The 19,717-nt window shown below is 33.0% G+C and overlaps 1 protein-coding gene across 8 annotated transcripts in view; it reads left to right on the plus strand.

Annotated features, from left to right (window-relative positions):
* The window catches only part of FKBP5 (FKBP prolyl isomerase 5), a 209,689-nt gene that overhangs the window by 100,777 nt on the left and 89,195 nt on the right, over positions 1-19,717 (plus strand). For 7 of the 8 annotated variants that reach the window (XM_074236456.1, XM_074236450.1, XM_074236452.1 and 4 more), the window contains one exon: positions 14,940-15,065. In XM_074236456.1, the coding sequence (XP_074092557.1) occupies positions 14,961-15,065 (105 nt within the window). In that variant the 5' untranslated portion in view covers positions 14,940-14,960. Of the gene's footprint in view, positions 1-584; positions 5,304-14,939; positions 15,066-19,717 lie in introns of those variants that run through there. The other variant, XM_074236455.1, reaches the window with a different exon arrangement.

Here is a 19,717-nt window from a genome sequence, read left to right on the forward strand (position 1 = left end):
AAGAAGGATTCCTATATTCACCCAATTGTATATTCAAGTAATTAGAATAGCAATGGTGATAAAGATGAGAAAGAATCATAGTGATAATTTGTGCAAACTACTTTATTTTATAAATGAGAAAATTGAGGGTAGAGAGGGGAAGTGACATGTTTATGGTCACATAATTGATGGCAGAACCAGATCTAAATTTTTGGCTTAATACCCTTTCTACTATATCAGATTCTTATTGCATAGGAGACCATCTATTTAAAAGGTTACATTTCATCAGCTTTACCATAAAATAAATTTACATGTTTAATCAAAAGCTAAAATAATTAACTTTATAATCGATTTCCATAACTTTATATTTTGATGATATTGCATTGATGTGGGTACATCTTTAATAGATTTTAAATTCCTTAAGGGCAGGGACTGTTTCATTTTTATCTTTTATCCTTAGCACCTAATGCAGGGCCTGGTATAGGAGGCACTTAATAAATAAATACATGTTGAATGATGATTCCCTTAACTTTGGCAATATGGTACTAATCATGACTATTTTACTTAAATAGTTTTGTTGCCTCTTAGTTTTGAATTTAGTAACTTTATTGTTGTATACATTGTTTATATTATTAATTTGGCTTTAACTTCATTCAAGTGATTTCCTCAAATTTTTCATATTCCTCATTCCTCCTGATAAAAATTAATTACATTCACATACTATAATTTCTTCAGTCATTTCTTACTCTTTGTTCACATATGTTGCAAATAATATTGTTTAGAACAGTGTTCATTTTCTTTTAGAGAATAACTTTCTTGGAATTGAATTCTGAGTTCCAAGAATTGAATCTCTGAGTCAAAGGGTCTGAACAGCTTAGTAATGTGAATAATTCCAATCGTTCAAGACTAAATAAGAATGAGAAGCAATAAAAACAGTAATCTAGTGTTGAATAAATTTTAGGTATAATTTATTGTGAGAAGAACATCTTACTTGACAAGAACTTCTGGGAAAACTGTAAAGCAATTGGGCAGAAATTAGGATTAGATCAGCATTTTAGACTATGCACTATAAGTGCATATGTATTCTGAATATAAAAAATCAAGTTAAAATAAGGAAATTAAAGTCACCATCTTTTTTTTCCCTTAGGTTTTTGCAAGGCAAACGGGGTTAAGTGGCTTGCCCAAAGCCACACAGCTAGGTAATCTTTAAGTATCTGAGACCGGATTTGAACCCAGGTACTCCTAACTCCATGGCCGGTGCTTTATCCACTGTGCCACCTAGCCGCCCCTTAAAGTCACACTCTTTCACAAATTGGTTAGGAAGATAATTTTTAAAAAAATATTGATAGGTTTTCATTGTAGATTACCTTCATTTTCCAATATCTCCTTTCTCTCCATCCAGAGAACCAGTCCTTCTAACAAATAATAATAAAGAAAGAAAAAGTTAGTTAATTGACATTACATCTAATCTGATGGGACAGGTAGTAGACTATATCTATTGTCTCCCACCTTTTCATAGGTGGGATGGAAGTATATTTTCATATCTTTTCTTCAAGGTAAAATTATGCAGTATCAAGTCAAATCAATTCAACATTCCTTTTTTTTTTTAAGGTTTTTGCAAGGCAAATGGGGTTAAATGGCTTGCCCAAGGCCACAGAGCTAGGTAATTATTAAGTGTCTGAGTATGGATTTGAACTCAGGTACTCCTGACTCCAGGGCTGGTGCTCTATCCACTGGGCCACCTAGCTGCCCCAAGTCATATCAAGTCAAAAAGAATGTATTAATTGCTTGCTATATTCCAAGGTCTGTACTGGAAATACAAATATGAGCAAAAAAGATAGTCAAAGAACTTATATTCAAATGGGAAAGATAGCATATAAAAAGGAAGTTGAAAAGTTAGGAATGATGGTGGAAGGATCATGGTAGAGAGTTCTAAAGGAGTCAGTTAAAAAAACAGGAATGGAGCCCAGAGAGTAATAAAGGAGTGAATATAGCTGACCTCAATACTTCTAAAATGATGGGCCCAGAAGGAACTGAATAATAAGAAAGTGACACAAGGAAGGAGCCATTTTTAGGGTAAGGAAGGTTGTTAGATCATGATGGAGAAAGAATTCTGGAAAACAAGGAGCAGAGCCAAGAAGGATAGCAATTGGCATCTACTTTGTTTCTTATTTTTTGTTACTTCAAAAAGTGCTACTTCGAATATTTTTGGTGTATTTTGGACCTTCCTTTGACTTCCTTTTTTATGCCTAGCATTTGGATTTCTGGGGCAAAGGGAAATGAACATTTAATCTTTTTCTTGGCACAATTCCAAATTGCTTTCCAGAATAGTTGCATCAAATTTACAATTCCACCAGCTGTGTATTTGTGAGCTTGTTTTTCTACAACCACTCAAACATTGACTCTTACCTTTTTGTCTTCTTTGCCAGTTTCATAGATGTGAGGTATAACTTAAGAGTTATTTTCATTTACATTTCTCTCATTAATAATTTAGAGGATTCTCTCATATAGTCATTAATAATTTGGTCTGTGATTTTCTTATTCAGCTTTGTTTCTCTTTGGTTTCAGCTCAATGTTAGTTGATCAACAAGTATTAAGTTCTTACTGAGTTCTAGGCACTGTGCTAAGTGCTAGGGATATAATGAAAAAGTGAAGACATCTATTGTACTTGAGAAACTTATTCTGAAGAGAAAGATAACATACATAAATAAGAATATACTAGATATAGTCTAGATTGAAGGTAAACTTAAGAGGGGGTGGTATTAGTAGTTGGGCAGTTATTTTAGTCTCAAAGAGAAGGGTTTGTAAGTTGTATCATCAAAGCTAATCTTTCCTCAAATATTTGATATAATTTATTTGTAAATTCATCTCAACCAAAGGTTCTTTTTGAGTTATTATTTAAACATCTTTACCTTTCTTAAATTTCTTTTGTCAAATTTACTTCAAAGACTGCCCAATTCTAATTTTCTCAAGTAGTGCTTTGAAGTCTTCCGTTCTGGTAAAATTTCTTTTTGTTCCCTCAATTTTCATGATGTCATTCCAATCTTTTCCTTTCTCACTACTAGTTCTTCTGTGATTCTGATTGAAGTTCTTAGAATGTAATCTCTCTTCATTTGACTGCTTGAAGTATTATTTTGTTTTTGGGGCCTGGAGCTTGACAATCACATTTCTGGATAAGTTAAATCTGAACTTACATACAGAAAATTCTGTGACAGCTGGGTAGTGCACTGGCCTTGGAGTCAGGGCAATAGTTTAAATCTGGCCTCAGATACTTGACACTTGCTAGTTGTGTGACCTTGGGCAAGTCATGCAACCCTGATTACCTCTCATCTAGGGCCATCTCCAGTCACCCTGATTTCATATCAAGTTAGTTACTGGATCCAGATGGCTCTGGAGAATAAAGTAAGACGCAGTACCCCCCTCACTCATATTTAAGTCATGTGTTTGTCATTATATCCCTGATATCATGGTCTTCTTAGAGAAGAAAGGACAAACATCATTATAGGATCATAGATTTAGATCTAGAAAGTAATATAAGAGTTAGTTTTCCAATAGGATTCCAATTTTCCAATTTCCTCATTTTACAGGAGTAGAAATTAAAGTCCAAGAAATTTTGATATTCAAATGCTAAATTCAAATGCTAAAAATTAAAATTAAAAAATAAATATCAAATTTAACTAAATTTAAAAATAAAAGAAAGGGGTAATAGCTCAAAATACTTCTAATACATTCAGATTTAATTAGTTGTAACAGTAGAAATGGGATTACTGTTATACAAAACTTCCACAAGAGTATGCTATGCACACCTGTTTTCCAAGCCCTTCCTTCTATTCTCTCAATACTGCCTAATTATTTGTCTTCCCTTTGATTCAATCTTTGTAGTAGGGCTGATAAGTTTGAACATAGGTGATAAACAAGGCAGCTAAAATCTATCATATCATTGTGACAACTTACTGATGCCATATCTGGTGGAGGATTTATTGTTTTTTCTATGTTTTCGTGCATTTTACCAACCCCCTCTATTCACTGATTAATAATAAGCTTAAATTCTGCCTTCTGTTCTTCTGTTAGGTTTTTATCATTGCAATGTTTTTTTTAACTTTTATGTATACTTATATTCAGTCAGCAAAAACTGCCTCATGTCCCTCTCATAACTGTACCCCCGTTAGAGACTGAAAGAAAAATAAAAGCCTTATAAAAACTTGTATAATCAAGTGTAAAAAAATTTTTATTGACTGTCTCATTCTGTACATCAAATCCTTCACCTAATAGAATGTAAGTAACATGTTAAATCATTAGACTTCAAGAGTATAATGGTGTAGAACACCATGTATTCTCCACTGTTGCCCCTTGTTATAGTCATTGCTTAGAACTTCAAGAAAGGCATATCTATCTACTATTACCTTTTGTAATTTTATGTATGTGTGTGTATGTGTATGTATGTTATAAATGATTTGCATCATTTCAGTAAACGTTGGTCTATATTTACCCAATATTCATGTTTATTCTTTATATCAGCATAATAAATAGGACCTGGAATGGTGATTTTATTAGGCTAAGGAAGTTTTGGAAGAGTAAATTCAACTATAAGTAAGATTAGCATCTTTTCTATAATTTATAGTCTTAGTTGCCTAGTGCATTGGGAGGTTAAATGACTTGTCTAAAGTCATACAACCAGAATATTTTAGAGGTAGAACTAGAACACAAGTTTTTTCTTGCTCTCAGTTCAGCTCTTTAGCCACCACACCATTATATTATTTGACTTTGGTTTCCTTGACCATTTCTCAACCCTTGGGCATTGGTAGGTTTTGTGTGTGTGTGTGTGTGTGTGTCTGTGTCTGTGTGTCTGTGTGTCTGTGTGTCTGTGTGTGTGTCTGTGTGTGTGTACACAGACACATATACTTATATATGACAAATACTAGCTTACAGGTAGATATTCTGTCTTTTTAATTATTTCCTTGGAACAAAGTTTCAGTAAGTGTAATTACTGTGTCAGATTATTTGACCATCTTTATGGCTTTTGTTGCTTAATACAAAAGTTCTCCCCCAAAGATTACAAGTTTTCACTGTCAATAGCAGCAGATGAGTTCTTTACAAAATGTCGAGTTTAGTTTTTGTTTTATTTTTGATACTCTAATGGGTAGAAGATAGAAATTTGCATATCTTTAATTTATGAAAATTAGATTTTTTATCATGTTTGCATTATTTGTTATTTGTGTTATTATATGTTGTGTTGCTTCTCTTTCTAAATTGCCCATTCACATTCTTTGATAATTTGTCTTTCAGAGACTATTTAGGCCCCTAATAATCCCTGCCACATCTAGGTAAGAATCAGTTTATCAAATGAATGGTCATCTTAGAAATGAAGGAAGAAATTTTACTCTGAAGGCATATGTATTAACAATCACTGTAATTTGAGTAAATAATGGCAGAATGATCAAGGAGGCAGAAATTGGGTGCAGAGCAGATTGAATGGTTTCAGTAAACTGATATGAAACAATGAAAACAAACACTCAGCACTCAATTTATACTTCAGTATTTCATCTTTTCTCTCCAGATCTTTCAAATTTGGGGGTTCCTAGGGCTCAGCATCTACATCCCCCCAATTCATTGGTTAAGTTCAGGAAGTCTTGGATGTGTATATGTAGATAGATAGATAGATAAATAGATAGATAGATATGTACAGTGGGAGTGACTACAAATATTTTTGACATATGAGTCTCTTCCCTTAATGGTACTCTCACTGTCTGTGGGGGATAGCTGGATTTCTACCACTTAGCTTAACCATGAAAATAAGGTTGTAAAATGGTATTATCTCATTGTGTTCAAATGTGCAGATTGCTCAAATTTACAGTGAGAGGGAAAAAAGTAGATTCAAATATTGACTGTCTTTTCTGCTTCTTAAAATTACCATATTTGTCAATGAACTAAATAATTATTAACAGCTGCTTTGGAGCCAGGAAGACCTGAGGTTATAGCTGGCCACAGATACTTCCTAGCTATATGTGAACCTAGGCAACTCACAGAACTTCTGTGTGCTTCAGTTTTCTCTGCTGTCAACACCTATATCTTATTATAAGGATTCACTGAGATAATACTTAGCACACAGTACCTGCCATATAATATGCACTTATATAAATGCTTGTTTTCTTCCTTATAGCCCTCTTTTCCTTTCTTCTTCCTTCTTTCCTTTCTTCTTTCCTCCCTTCTCCCTTTCTTCCTTGTACTTTAACATATATATATATATATATATATATATATACATATATATGTATATATATATATTTAATTTGTCTTTTAAGAACAACTTTTGAAGTAGGTAGTTCAAGGTACTCTAGGGATACAAAGAAAGGAAAACTGTACTTACTCTTTTTGTTTGTTTTGTGCAAGGCAATGGAGTTAAGTGACTTGCCCATGGCCACACAGCTGAATAAATTTTAAGTGTCTGAGACTAGATTTGAACTCAGGTCCTGGCTGCCTGGGTACTTACTCTTAAGGAGTTCATATTCTATTGGAAGAGATAGCATGCAAATAACTGTACATTATGTGTGTACATGTATACATATATGTACACACACAACATACAGTGTAAATTATATATATGTGTGTGTATATATATATATATATATATATATATATATATATGCACAGACACTAAGAGAAATGAGAGATAATCTCAGGAGGAAGGCACTAAGAGTTAGTGGCTTGTGCATGGTAGAAGTTAAATGGAGTATTGAAGGAAGCCAGAGAGGCTAGAAGGCATGATGAACAGGCACTGTTCATAGCAGATGAACACTCACACAGAAATGGAATGTCTTGTTGGGAGATGAAGTGTTATGCTCAAGGAATAATAAGAAAGTCAGTGGGTTCTGGATGTAAAATTCTCAAAAGGAGTAAAATATAAGAAACTAGGAAAGGTAGGAAGGAGTCAGATTGTAAGGTCTTTAAAAACCAGAGGATTTTATATTTGATCTTGGTGGTAAATAAGGTATCACAGTTTGTTGAGTAAGGAAATTTATATGCTTATACCTGTGCTTTAGGGAAATCACTTTTCATAGTTAAGTAGAAGATGAACTGGAAGTAGGAAAGAGACTTGAGACAAGAAGACTAAACAGCAGACTTTTATAATCAGGTATGAGGTGATGCGAACCTCAATAGCATGATGGCTTCAGTAGTGGAAAGAAGGGGATGTATGAAAAATATTGTGAACCTAGAAACAACAAGATTGGGCAATGGATGATAGACACTTTACACTAGTTGAAAATATGAGAAAAGTGGTGGTTTAAGGTAAGAGGAAGATAATGAGTTCTGGTTTGACATGTTGAGTTTGAGTTGCCTTTAGAATATCAGTTCAAATGTTCCAGTAGGCCATTAGTACAAGACTGGATGTCAGGAGAGGAATTAGGTATGGGTATATAGATCCAAGAATCATCTGACTACAGATATATATTGATTCAGGTAGTTTGATTTTTGTTTTACAGGTAAGGAAATAAAGGCTTAGAGAGGTAGTAATTTGTCTAGGGTCATATAACTTGTAAGTGACAGGATCATACAGATCTTTTGACCACAGGTATAATGCATTTACCAAACTCTATCACAAATAAACTGAGGTAAATATTCCATAATGGAAATGGGACCAAAATGTAATAACAATACAAAGGAAAATAATTATATTGATTTAAAAAAGATTTAAGGTATTTTTGGTTGGCAAATTCATTTTAAAGGAAACTTCCAGAGCACAGTTGATGAAATTTGAAGAAAATTTTATTTTTCTGTTTTATTTCAGGTGTTTGTTGACCATTACTTTGGAGAATTTGTACTTCCCTGGCACTTAGTATAACAGAACTGTGTGTTCCCTTTCTGTTCTTGGGGTAGCCTATTTTTTCATTTCCTGTGACGTCTTAGCTCAGAAAGCTTTATTGTAGGATTAATATCCATAGCTACATATTGACCAGAATCAAGCTTAGAGTAGGAGGAAAAAGAAGAAAACTTTCCTGCAGATGGTGATTTTTTTCCCCCTGGATGGATTGTAGGTGTTTATATATACTTTTTTGTCTGCTTTTATTCATGCTCTTTAAACACTAGAAGAAGAAAACTCATGGCTTTAATAAAAATCTAGCAGTTCTGAGTTACATGAATTAATTTTGGAGGAAAAAAGTATTCTGTATTTATTAAGCTTGAATCATTTTTCACTTGTTTTTCATTCTTTCAGGAGTTATTTTTTTCATTCTTTCAGGAATTATATTTTCTTTAGTGTTTATTTTAGTGTATATTAGTTTTGCTAATCAACTTTGGCCCAGGTATTTATATTTATCTGAAAACAGAAAGTTCATAAACTCTATGAAAGCTTGTAAGTTTTTTATTTTTTGTAAATTAGCTTTATCACTTAAAATATTTTTAAATTGTCTATGTATTCTTTATTTTAATTTTTTTATTTTATTTTTTCCCAGTTATATATAAAGATAATTTTCAACACTAATTTTTGTAAGATTTTTAAGTTCTCCTTTTTCCAACCTTTTCTGCCTCCCTCCATTCCAGCAAATAATCTGAAATGGGTTATACACTATATATTCTTCATACATAATATTATATATTATACATTTAGCACCTTCTCTGCAATACTTCCCCAACTTGTACACACATTCATAATACTATTCAACTCCAAAGAAAGAACAAAAGAGTCTAAATGTAGATTGAAACTTCCTTTTGCCTTTTTTTCTTTTTTTTGGGGGGGGGGTCTATGTTTTCTTTTGCATTATGGCTAATATGGAAATTTATTTTGCTTGACTGTATATGTATAATCTATATATCAAAGTGCTGCCTTCTCAAAGAATAGGGAAGGGATGGGGGAGGGAATTTAGAACTCAAAAATGATTTTTAAAAAGAATGTTAACACTGATTTTACATGTAACAGAAAAAAATTAAAATAGCCAGTAAATGCTTAGTTTAATGAAGTATTATTCTAAAAACATTTACCAAATATCCCTCATCAATATCTGGTGTGCATTTTTACATAACTTCATATATTATTCATGGGAAGACTATTGTGGTAGTGAAAACCATGTAAGATAAATGCATGGCAAAACCAACCCATAAATACTGTGTAGAGCCTGAAATTTCTTTATTTCATTGTAGTTTCCTCACTCAGCTTCCTTTGGATGTATCACTGAGGTGATGATGGCTATTCATGTTGGTTTCTAGGGTTTGCTCATCTCCATAGCTCAACTCTCATGTCACTGAGGCTAGCTTTCTCTTAACCATGGATTTAGTAAGTCCATTGCTAGTTCACTCATCTGCTGTAAGGTATCCCATTCTTGAAGCTGCTTCCTTCTTTGAATGATTTTTTGTTTCTGGACAAGTTATTGCTAAATCTTATGGGGAGGGGCGGCTAGGTGGCATGGTGGATAAAGCACCAGCCTTGGAGTCAGGAGTACCTGAGTTCAAACCCAGTCTCAGACACTTATTTACCTAGCTGTGTGGCCTTGGGCAAGCCACTTAAGCCTATTTGCCTTGCAAAAAAAAAAAAAACAACTAAATCTTATGGGGAAGGAGAGAGAGAAATCCTCCTTCAGAGAGCTCCATAAATCATTTCTGAGCCAGAATTCCTTCAAACTCTGTAGAGTTTGAACTTTCAAGTTCATGGCTAATTCATTTGTTAAACGAAGGTTTTTTTTTCTTTCTTATTTCCTCTGGCTCAGAGAAGTGTTCATACTTTTTTTTAGTTTTTTGCAAGGCAATGGGGTTAAGTAGCTAGGTAATTATTGCATGCGCAGCTCTTAGGTGAGTGTCTTATAGTGCTCAGCCTCAGTTTCCCCATCTTTATTTTTTATTTTTATTTTTTTAGGTTTTTGCACATGCTTACTACATTACTTAGCCATTCTTTACTTTCTATAAACAACATCATGAGTTCATAAGAAAAGATCATGTCTATTCTCCCACATTTACAAGTATATGTACATATACCTGCCTATTTACACAAACACATATGTGTATATGTATATGGAGGTAATTATTTAAATTACAAAAAAGATTCTTGACCTTATTCATTTTGGATTCCTTTAAAAGAGGAAGACATCATGGTGAGCAAAACAATATTATTTATATTTGGAAGTCCCATTTTGCAAGCATGTGACTCATAAATCTTAAAATCAGCATCATTTCTTTAATAAAATCTAATTTAAATACATACATTTTTAGAGGAACCATATTTGTGATATAAAATGAATTACAATAATACTTTATTTGCTTGGAAATCACTTGCCCAGCAACTCAATTATATTTCAAAATAATAAAAAATAAAATTATATATATTTATATTATACTTCTTTCCAGTTTACAAGTTAACCTTTTTCACAACTGTGAAAATAAGAAAAAAGAAAACAAGCAAAATAAATTTTGCAACATTCAGACACTAAAATTTTTGTATACTTTGCTTCCAGAAGACAGCATTTTACATGTAGATTTAATCATTTAATCTTAAAAAAAAGAAGCAAATCAGAAAGGTAGGGGGTGGTATTTGGGGGGTTCTTAGCAACAGACCTAGCAACAGTAATAAGGTGATAGCCTTATTAGGTGGAAGCCTGATTGTGAGGGAGGGTATGAAAATACTATAAAAATTAGGTACAAGAATTCATAAAATACTACAGCAGTATGAAACTACATAGTGTCAAGAATAGAGGGGAAAAAATATACATTATCTTAATAAAACATAAGAGCCTAACTATTAGAATACAGAATTAATTAATATAATGATAATTCTGAATCATCAATAATAAGTTAAATTATCCTTTAAGAAAGCATCTTATGAGGGGCGGCTAGGTGGCGCAGTGGATAAAGCACCGGCCTTGGAGTCAGGAGTACCCGAGTTCAAATACAGCCTCAGACTCTTAATAATGACCTAGCCGTGTGGCCTTGGGCAAGCCACTTAACCCCACTGCCTTGCAAAAACTTAAAAAAAAAAAAGATTAAGTTATCAAGAAGATGCCAGCCTTTACTGGTATAGGGAATTTTATCATCTATGAATTCTTTTACCTTTGAAATTACAAATCTAGTCCTAGTCTCTGTTCCCTTAGAAGTAACATAAGAATTATTTATTCTTCAAATGTTTGATAGAATTCAGTTAGGAATCCATTGGGGGGAGGCGGCAGCTAGGTGGTGCAGTTGATAGAGCACCGGCCCTGGTGTCAGGAGTACCTGGGTTCAAATCTGGTCTCAGACACTTAATAATTACCTAACTGTGTGGACTTGGGCAAGCCACTTAACCCCATTGCCCTGCAAAAACTTAAAAAAAAACATAAACAAAAGAAATCCATTTGGATTAGAAATTTTTTTCTTTTAGAACTCATTTATGAAGAAAAAGTATATATTCAATTTTCTAGGTAAAATTTGGATATTATATGTCTGTACTCACCATTTTCACTTAAGTTTTGTTTTGTTGACAATTTTTTTCACTCTTTTGTTGTGAATTTTTTCCTGTTTTTGTAATTTTATATCCCTCTTTGTTTATAATATTAGTAATGATTTGTTGATTTTGCTTGCCCTTTTTAAAAAAACTTCTTATTGGGTGGCTAGGTGACTCAGTGGATAGAGCATTAGCCCTGGAGTCAGGAATACCCGAGTTCAAATCTGGCCTCAAACACTTAATAATTACCTAGCTGTGGCCTTAAACATCCACTTAACCCCATTGCCTTGCAAAAAACAAACAAACAAACAAACAAACCTAAAATAACCCTCTTATTTATCTTTGTATAAAAATTGAGACTGAAGATAGAACAATTCTCTTCTCCTTTTCTGTCCAAGATATATAGCAGTGCATCTGTGAATTTTCCCTAGTTCCTATCATATCTCTATCTAAAAGTTATTTGTTCATTCCTCTCCCATGAAATGTTAATTCATAAAGACTGTAGTAAATATTGTAATCTAAAATAAATTTAATACTTTTCCTTTCCTCACGTCCCATCATTTGAACTCTTTGCTCCTTTAAAGTTGCAAAGCTATTTTCTTTTAATAAACTGCAAACAAGTTTGTGAATTTTAGAAAGCAAGATTTGTCTAGTCTAAGAAGCTTGTAAACATTTTTATTCTTTGTCTTCTTTTTGTTGTGTATATTCATTTATTTCTCTTATGTTACTTTAGTTTGAGTTTGTTTATCAAAGCTTCTGTTCCCTTTAGTTTCTTTAAAGAACAACTTAAATTATTCTGTTTTGCTAAAAGTAAATCTTTCAGGGCAGCTAGGTGGTACAGTGAATAAAATATTGGCCTTGGAATAAGAAGGACCTGAGTTCAAAGCCCACTTGAGATTCTTAATTCTTACTGTGTGACCCTGGAAAAGTCACTTGACCCTACTTGCTTCACCAATAACAACAACAAAAACAACAATAATAATATTAACAATTGCACCTTACATTTTTTATTAAGTTCAATTTTAAGAAGATATTTTATTTGGGGTCGGAAATCATCTCATTTCCTTTTGGATAAGTCCTTTATGTAACAAGAAAAACAGTCCAAATTATCCAATATGATTAATATGATTACCTGTAATAGTTGTTTAGCATTGAAATTCTGAAACTTGATTATGGTATTTCTTTTTTTTGATTATGATATTTCTTGATAAATGTGGGGTTTCTTTATTAGCCTATTGTAAATTCCATTAATCTTTATTTTGCCCTTTGCTTCAGATACTTCTAGAATTTCCTAGAGTATGATATTCAGACATTCTAGAAATTTTACTTTTCTAGATAACATGTGAATCTGTATCTTTTATTCTTTCTTTAAGCTCAGCTTTGTCTTGACTAGTAGAGTTTTCATGTATTCTTCCAGTCTTGTTCATCTTTTATTTTATTCTCTAAATTTTTCCTCCACTTCTATCTACACTTTAAAATTCTAAATCTGACATCTTTTTTTCTAGAAGATTTACTGTCTTTGAAAAAAAGTCTTTTCTTCTAAATTCTATACTCGGCTTTTTACCTAGTTTCCATCCTTTTTTTCCCCTTTTGTTTCCCTTGTTGCACTTTAGAGCTATTCTAGGTTCTTGTAATTATTCCATTTTAGTTTCTGGCGTTCCACTAAAGAATTATTATGCTATTTTTCATTAGAGATTTTCAAATCAATTTCTTTCACTATAGCATTTATTATTTGTAATTGAACCTTTTTGGTTTTTGGAATTTTATTTAAGGCAATGGGGTTAAGTGACTTGCCCAAGGTCACACAGCTAGGTAATTATCTGACCTTTTTATTGGTTGTGTACTTCTCTCTTTTAAAAAAAAATCAATCTTTCTATTCATTATTTTGAAAGGTTTTTCCTCTGATGCATTTTTTCCTTTCTTCTCTTTACTTTTTAAAAAATTGCATTTTATTCTGTTTTGAGATGATTGAGAGGTGCTGGCTTTAAATATTACCTTTCATGAAATCATCTTTCCAGAAGTCTTTCCTTGCAAAATTCTAGAATATGTTATTTAATAGATAGTATGCAACTATCCAGAAAGATGTATTGGTAAAAACCCAAGTGCCATTCGGTGTGATTTTATCAAGGACAAGTTATGCCAGTTTTACAAGTTACTAGATTAACATTACTTATTAGAGAAATGCAAATTAAAGCATCTCTGAGATACCAAATCATGCCTCTCAGACTGGCCAATATGACCAGAAAGGACAATGATCAATGTTGGAAGGGACATGGGAAATCTGGGACACTAATACATTATTGGTGGAGCTCTGAACTCATCCAACCGTTCTGGAGAGCAATGGATTATGCCCAGAGGGCAACAAATATGTGCATACCCTTTGACCCAGCAATACCACTACTGGGTCTATACCCAGAAGAGAACATGAAAGAAGGGTACATCACTGTTACAAAAATATTCATAGAAGGACAATTTTAGAATATCTGTAATGGAGAATACCATCTGTATCCAGAGAAAGAATTATGGACTTTGAACAAAGACCAAAGATTATTACCTTCAAATTAGGGGGAAAAAAGTTATTATTATGCAATTTTACTATCTCATACTTTATTTTCCTTCCTTAAGGATATGATTTCTCTGTCATCACATTCAACTGAGATCAATGTATAACATAGAACCAATGTAAAGAATACCTTCTGTGGGGAGTGGGGGAAGGGAAGCAAGAATGGGGGGAAAATTGTAAAACAAAATAAAATCTTTCTTAAAAAAACACATTACTAGATTGAGATGTGGGCAGTGCTGTAGATAAACTTCACCTGAACATTTGATAAAATCTATTATGTTATCCTTATAAGTAAGATAGAGTGATAAACTCTATACTATAATGATCATATACATTAACTCAGAACTATTTGGATGATTAGTCCCAAAGAATAGAAAATACTAACTTTTTTTTTTTTGCAAATTTTCAAATGGGGTTAAGTGGCTTGCCCAAGGCCACACAGCTAGGTAATTATTATTATTATTATTTTATTTTATTTTATTTATTTTATTTTATTTTTTTTAGGTTTTTGCTAGGCAGTGGGGTTAAGGGGCTTGCCTAAGGCCAAACAGCTAGGTAATTATTAAGTGTCTGAGGCTGGATTTGAACTCAGGTACTCCTGACTCCAGGGCCAGTGCTCTATCCACTGTGCCATCTAGCCACCCCAAATAATAACTTTTTGATGTTAACTTGGACTAAAATCTCTAGCGGAATGCCTTGCATAAAGATAAGCATTTAATAAATATTTGTTGATCTTTATTATGTATACCTGAGATATTTCCCTGACCTTTTGTTTATAGAGTATAGTAGAGGGAATTTTTAATTAAATATATTTTGGATTGGATGACCTGAGATAAGTTTTGATTATGTAGTAAAGACTAGTTAGCATGTCTCAGTGAAGAGTCAAGTATTGTCTAGAAACAGGTGAAATGAGTTCATATTTCAGAATTATTTCTGAGCTAAACAATGAAGTAAATGGTTCTTCTAGCTCAAAATATGTTTGTTTCTTCTTAATAGGGATTCTCCTTATAAAAGACAATGACTACTGACGAGACTACCAAGAATGATGGAGACAATCCAGCAATTGCTCTAGCTGAACAGGGAGAAGACATTACTTCCAAAAAAGATCGGGGTGTCCTAAAGGTAAGTCTATACAGAAAAATGTTGGGGGGGGGGAATTGTGTTTTATGTAGCATTTGAGTATGTTTTCCTTAGCCATTTTTATTTGCAAGAAAAGAGTATCCATGGGAACAGGGGAGACATCAGAAAATGTTTATGGTGTTTGCTTTTTTTAAAAAGCACCAGTGAATTTTTTTTAATTATCTAATCACATTTCATATTTTTTGTCTCCCACAAAAATAAAATTTTCTTAAGATTTTTCCTTGGGAAGCAAAAGTTATTATCCCCTTTGAGAATTATATAAGCTTAACAAAGTTATTAAAAAACACAAGTTTCAAACAAAATTTATTTTAAAAGGAAAAAAAATTAGCCAAATTCAAAATCAGTGAACTTCAATATTTCCACATGTTATGTTCCTCTGTGGAATGAGTTCTTGATATTCTATCAAATAATCAACTTTGATTGCCTTCTCCCATTCCACCCTATATTTATCATCCTAACTTATATTTAATATTATCTGATCTTCTACAGTTCTTTTAGGTTTTTTTTGCAAGGCAAATGGGGTTAAGTGGCTTGCCCAAGGCCACACGGCTAGGTAATTATTAAGTGTCTGAGACTGCATTTGAACCCAGGTACTCCAAGGCCGGTGCTCTATCCACTCCGCCACCTAGCCGCCCCTACAGTGTTTTGTAATTTAAAAATTTTTGTACATAATCCCATTTGAAACTCACAATAGCAGTTTGCTGTAGATATTATCTTCATCTTATAGACAAGAAACTGAGGGGACATAAGAACTTTTTATGATTATATGATTAAAATATTGTTAACAGTGGTGAAGCTGCATTTAGAATATAGTCTTTTACCTAGGTAATTTTCTGTCTAGTACTCCACTGTTATGTAGTTACTTCACTTCACAAAATTGAATTGATTTTCTCATTTATTTTGCTGATAATTAGCCTCTACTTCATTCACTTGGTTAAAGCTTGATTTTCTTGTCTTCAGTCATAGCAAATGGAGATCTTTCTGAACAAATTTTGTCCAGTTTTATTAATTTCTTAACTCTCTTCCCAGATATACATACATATATATATATATATATATGTATATGTGTGTGTATTTGTGTATGTGTATGTATGTGTGTGAATGTGAGTGCGTGTGTGGGTGTGCATTTGTGTATTGCAATTAATTTGGGCAAAAACAAATTTTGGAGATTGATAAGGACTGTATGTGGATAAAGGCTAAATGCCCAGACTTTTGTCAATATTATCTTTCTGGGGCAGTTAGGTGGCGCAGTGGATAGAGCACCAGCCAGGAGTATTTGAATTCAAATCTGGCCTCAGACACTTAATAATTACCTAGCCGTGTGGCCTTGGGCAAGCCATTTAACCCCATTTGCCTTGCAAAAACCTAAAAAAAAAGGTTAGCTTCAACAATAAGAGAAGAAAAAGAAATTGAAGGAATCAGAATTGGGAAGGAAGAGACAAAACTCACTCTGCAGATGAAATAATGGTATACAAAGAGAATCCCAAAAAATCATCTAAAAAACTACTAGAAACAATTAGCAACTTTAGCAAAGTTGCAGTATATAGAATAGACCCTTATAAATCCTCAGCATTTTTATATATGACTAGTAAAATACAGCAGAATGAGCTAGAAAGAGAAATCCCATTCATCTTCAGATAATATAAAATACCTAGGCATCTACCTGCTAAGGCAGACTCAGAAACTTTTTGAAAGTAGTTGCAAAACACTTCTCGCACAAATAAAATCAGATTTAAATAACTGGGCAAATATCAACTGCTCATGGATAGGTTGAGCTAATATAATAAAAATGACAATTCTAGCTAAATTAACTACTTATTTAATGCCCTCCCAATCAAAATTCCAAAAATTTACTTTAATGAGTTAGAAAAAATTACAATAAAATTCATATAGAGAAATAAAAAGTAAAGAATTTCCAGGGATTTAATGGAAAAAAAAGGTAAAAGAAAGTGGCTTAGCCTTACCAGATTTAAAATTATATTATAAAGCATCAGTCATCAAAACTGTCTGGTATTGCCTAAGAAATAGAGCAGTGGACCAGTGGAATAGATTAAGTGCAATAGCAGGAAATGATTATAGTAATCTGCTGTTTGATAAACCCAAAGAGTCCAGCTTTCGGGATAAAAAGCTCTATCTTCAATAAAAGCTTTTGGGAAAATGGAAGTTATTATGGCAGAAACTTAGATTAGACCAACACCTTACACCCTATATCAAGATAAGGTCAAAATGGATACAGGATTTAGACATAAAAGACAATATTATAAGCAAACTTAGGAGATCAAGGAATAGTTTACCTGTCAATCTATGGAAAGAGAAGCAGTTTATGACCAAGGAAGAGATGGAGAACATCATTAAAAATAAACTAGATGATTTTGATCACATTAAATTAAAAAGCTTTTGCACAGACAAAATCATTCTAACCAAGATCAAAAGAAATGTAGCAAATTGGAAAGCAATTTATACAACTAGTATTTCTGACAAAGGACTAATTTCTAAAATATACAGATAACTGAGTCAAATTTTTTAAAAAGAAGCCATTCCCTAATTGACAAATGGTCAAGGGATATGCAAAGGCAATTTACATTTGAGGAAATGAAAGCAATCCATAGTCATATGAAAAATTGCCCCCAAATCACTACTGATTAGAGAAATGCAAATTAAAGCATCTTTGAGGTACCACCTCACACTTCTCAGACTGGCCAATGTGACCAGAAAGGACAATAAATGTTGGAAGGGATGTGGGAAATCTGAGACACTAATACATTGTTGGTGGAGCTATGAACTCACCCAACCTCATCCAACTCATCCAATCCATAGATTATGCCCAAAGAGCAACAAAAATGTACATATCCTTTGACCCAGCAATACCACTACTGGGTCTATACCCTGAAGAGAACATGAAAAAGGGTACATCACTGATACAAAAATATTCATAGGAGCCCTTGTTTGTAGTGGCAAAGAATTGGAAATTGAGTGAATGTCCATTGGTTGGGGAATGGCTGAACAAATTGGTATATGTGTGTTGTGGAACACTATTGTTCTATTAGAAACCAGGAGGGATGGGAATTCAGAGAAGCCTGGAAGAATTTGTATGAACTGATGCGGAGCAAGATGATCAGAACCAGAAGAACATTGTACACTATAAGAGCAACATGGGGGTGATGTGATGATCAACCTTAATGGACTTGCTCATTCCATCAGTGCAACAATCAGGCACAATTTTGGGATATCTGTGATGGAGAATATCATCTGTATCCAGAGAAAGAATTGTGGAATTTGAACAAAGACCAAAGACTATTACCTTTAATTTTGAAAAAAAAAAAAACCTTATCTTATTATGTAATTTTGCTATCTCTTATACTTTATTTGTTTTCCTTAAGAATATGATTTCTCAGGGGCAGCTAGGTGGCGCAGTGGATAGAGCACCGGCCTTGGAGTCAGGATTACCTGGGTTCAAATCCGACCTCAGACACTTAGTAATTACCTAGCCATGTGGCCTTGGGCAAGCCACTTAACCCCATTGCCTTAAAAAATTAAAAAAAAAAAAGAATATGATTTCTCTCTCATCACATTCAACTTAGATCAGTGTACACCATGGAAACAATGTAAAGACTGCCTTCTGTTGGAGGTGGGAGAAGAGAAGTGAGATTAGGGGGGAAAATTGTAAAATTAAAGTACAAAAATTAAATTAAAAAATTTGAAGTTTCAGATTAGGAATACTTATTTATCCTGCTGCTTCATAATCCACAATTATGTAGAGTTTCAAATTCAAATAGGAACAGGACTTCTAAACTCGTTCATAAGGATCCCGGCTGGTTGCATATTGACTTAAAAAAAAAAACAAGTATTAACATTATCCAGTCTTTTATATTTTTAATTTATTTTGTTAAATATTTCCCAATTATATTTTACCTGAATTTGCTCTCTACTTCAAAGTTTTTGACACACCTCTGCTATTGATAACTAGGTATAGGATCATATGGTCATAAACTTAGAGATTCAAATACTCCCAGGATAACATTTAACTGACATTAAATATTTAAGATTATATCAAATTTTTCCTTCTGAATTGTAAGTCTTTGTACATGATGAGTAGATTGGGCAGGTTAATACGATGATGTTTTTCCCCATAAATTCTCCTTCCAGAATCTTAAAGATCTTGAACTGGGAAATTTGCAGATCAGAGTCTTCTGTTCTTGCTTCAGAAAAAAAAATAATTAAAGCTATATCACTAAATTAACAGATAATTCTACTTCTCAGAAAAGATATGATAAAAAAAAGATATGAGCCAATGTGTTATCTTCATTATCTTCAGTTATTTTTCAGTCATGTTTGATTCTTTATGATCCCATTTGGAGTTTTCTTAGCAAAGACACTATAATAGTTCTCAATTTCCTTTTTCTGACATTTTCCAGATTAGAAAACTAAAGCAAACAAGATAATGATTGATGATGGATAATAATGATATTTTACATGGGATCACATAGCTAATAAAAGTCTGAGACCAGGTTCCAACATAGGACTGATTTAAGACCTAGTGCTCTATCTACCTTGCCACATAAGGTGTCCTATAAAGTGTTCTCAATTATAGAATAATTAATTTTGCATACATGATTGAAAGAAGAAGCTATACT

This window comes from Macrotis lagotis, chromosome 5 (genome assembly GCF_037893015.1).
Source record: "Macrotis lagotis isolate mMagLag1 chromosome 5, bilby.v1.9.chrom.fasta, whole genome shotgun sequence".
NCBI classification, from domain to species: Eukaryota; Metazoa; Chordata; class Mammalia; order Peramelemorphia; family Peramelidae; genus Macrotis; species Macrotis lagotis.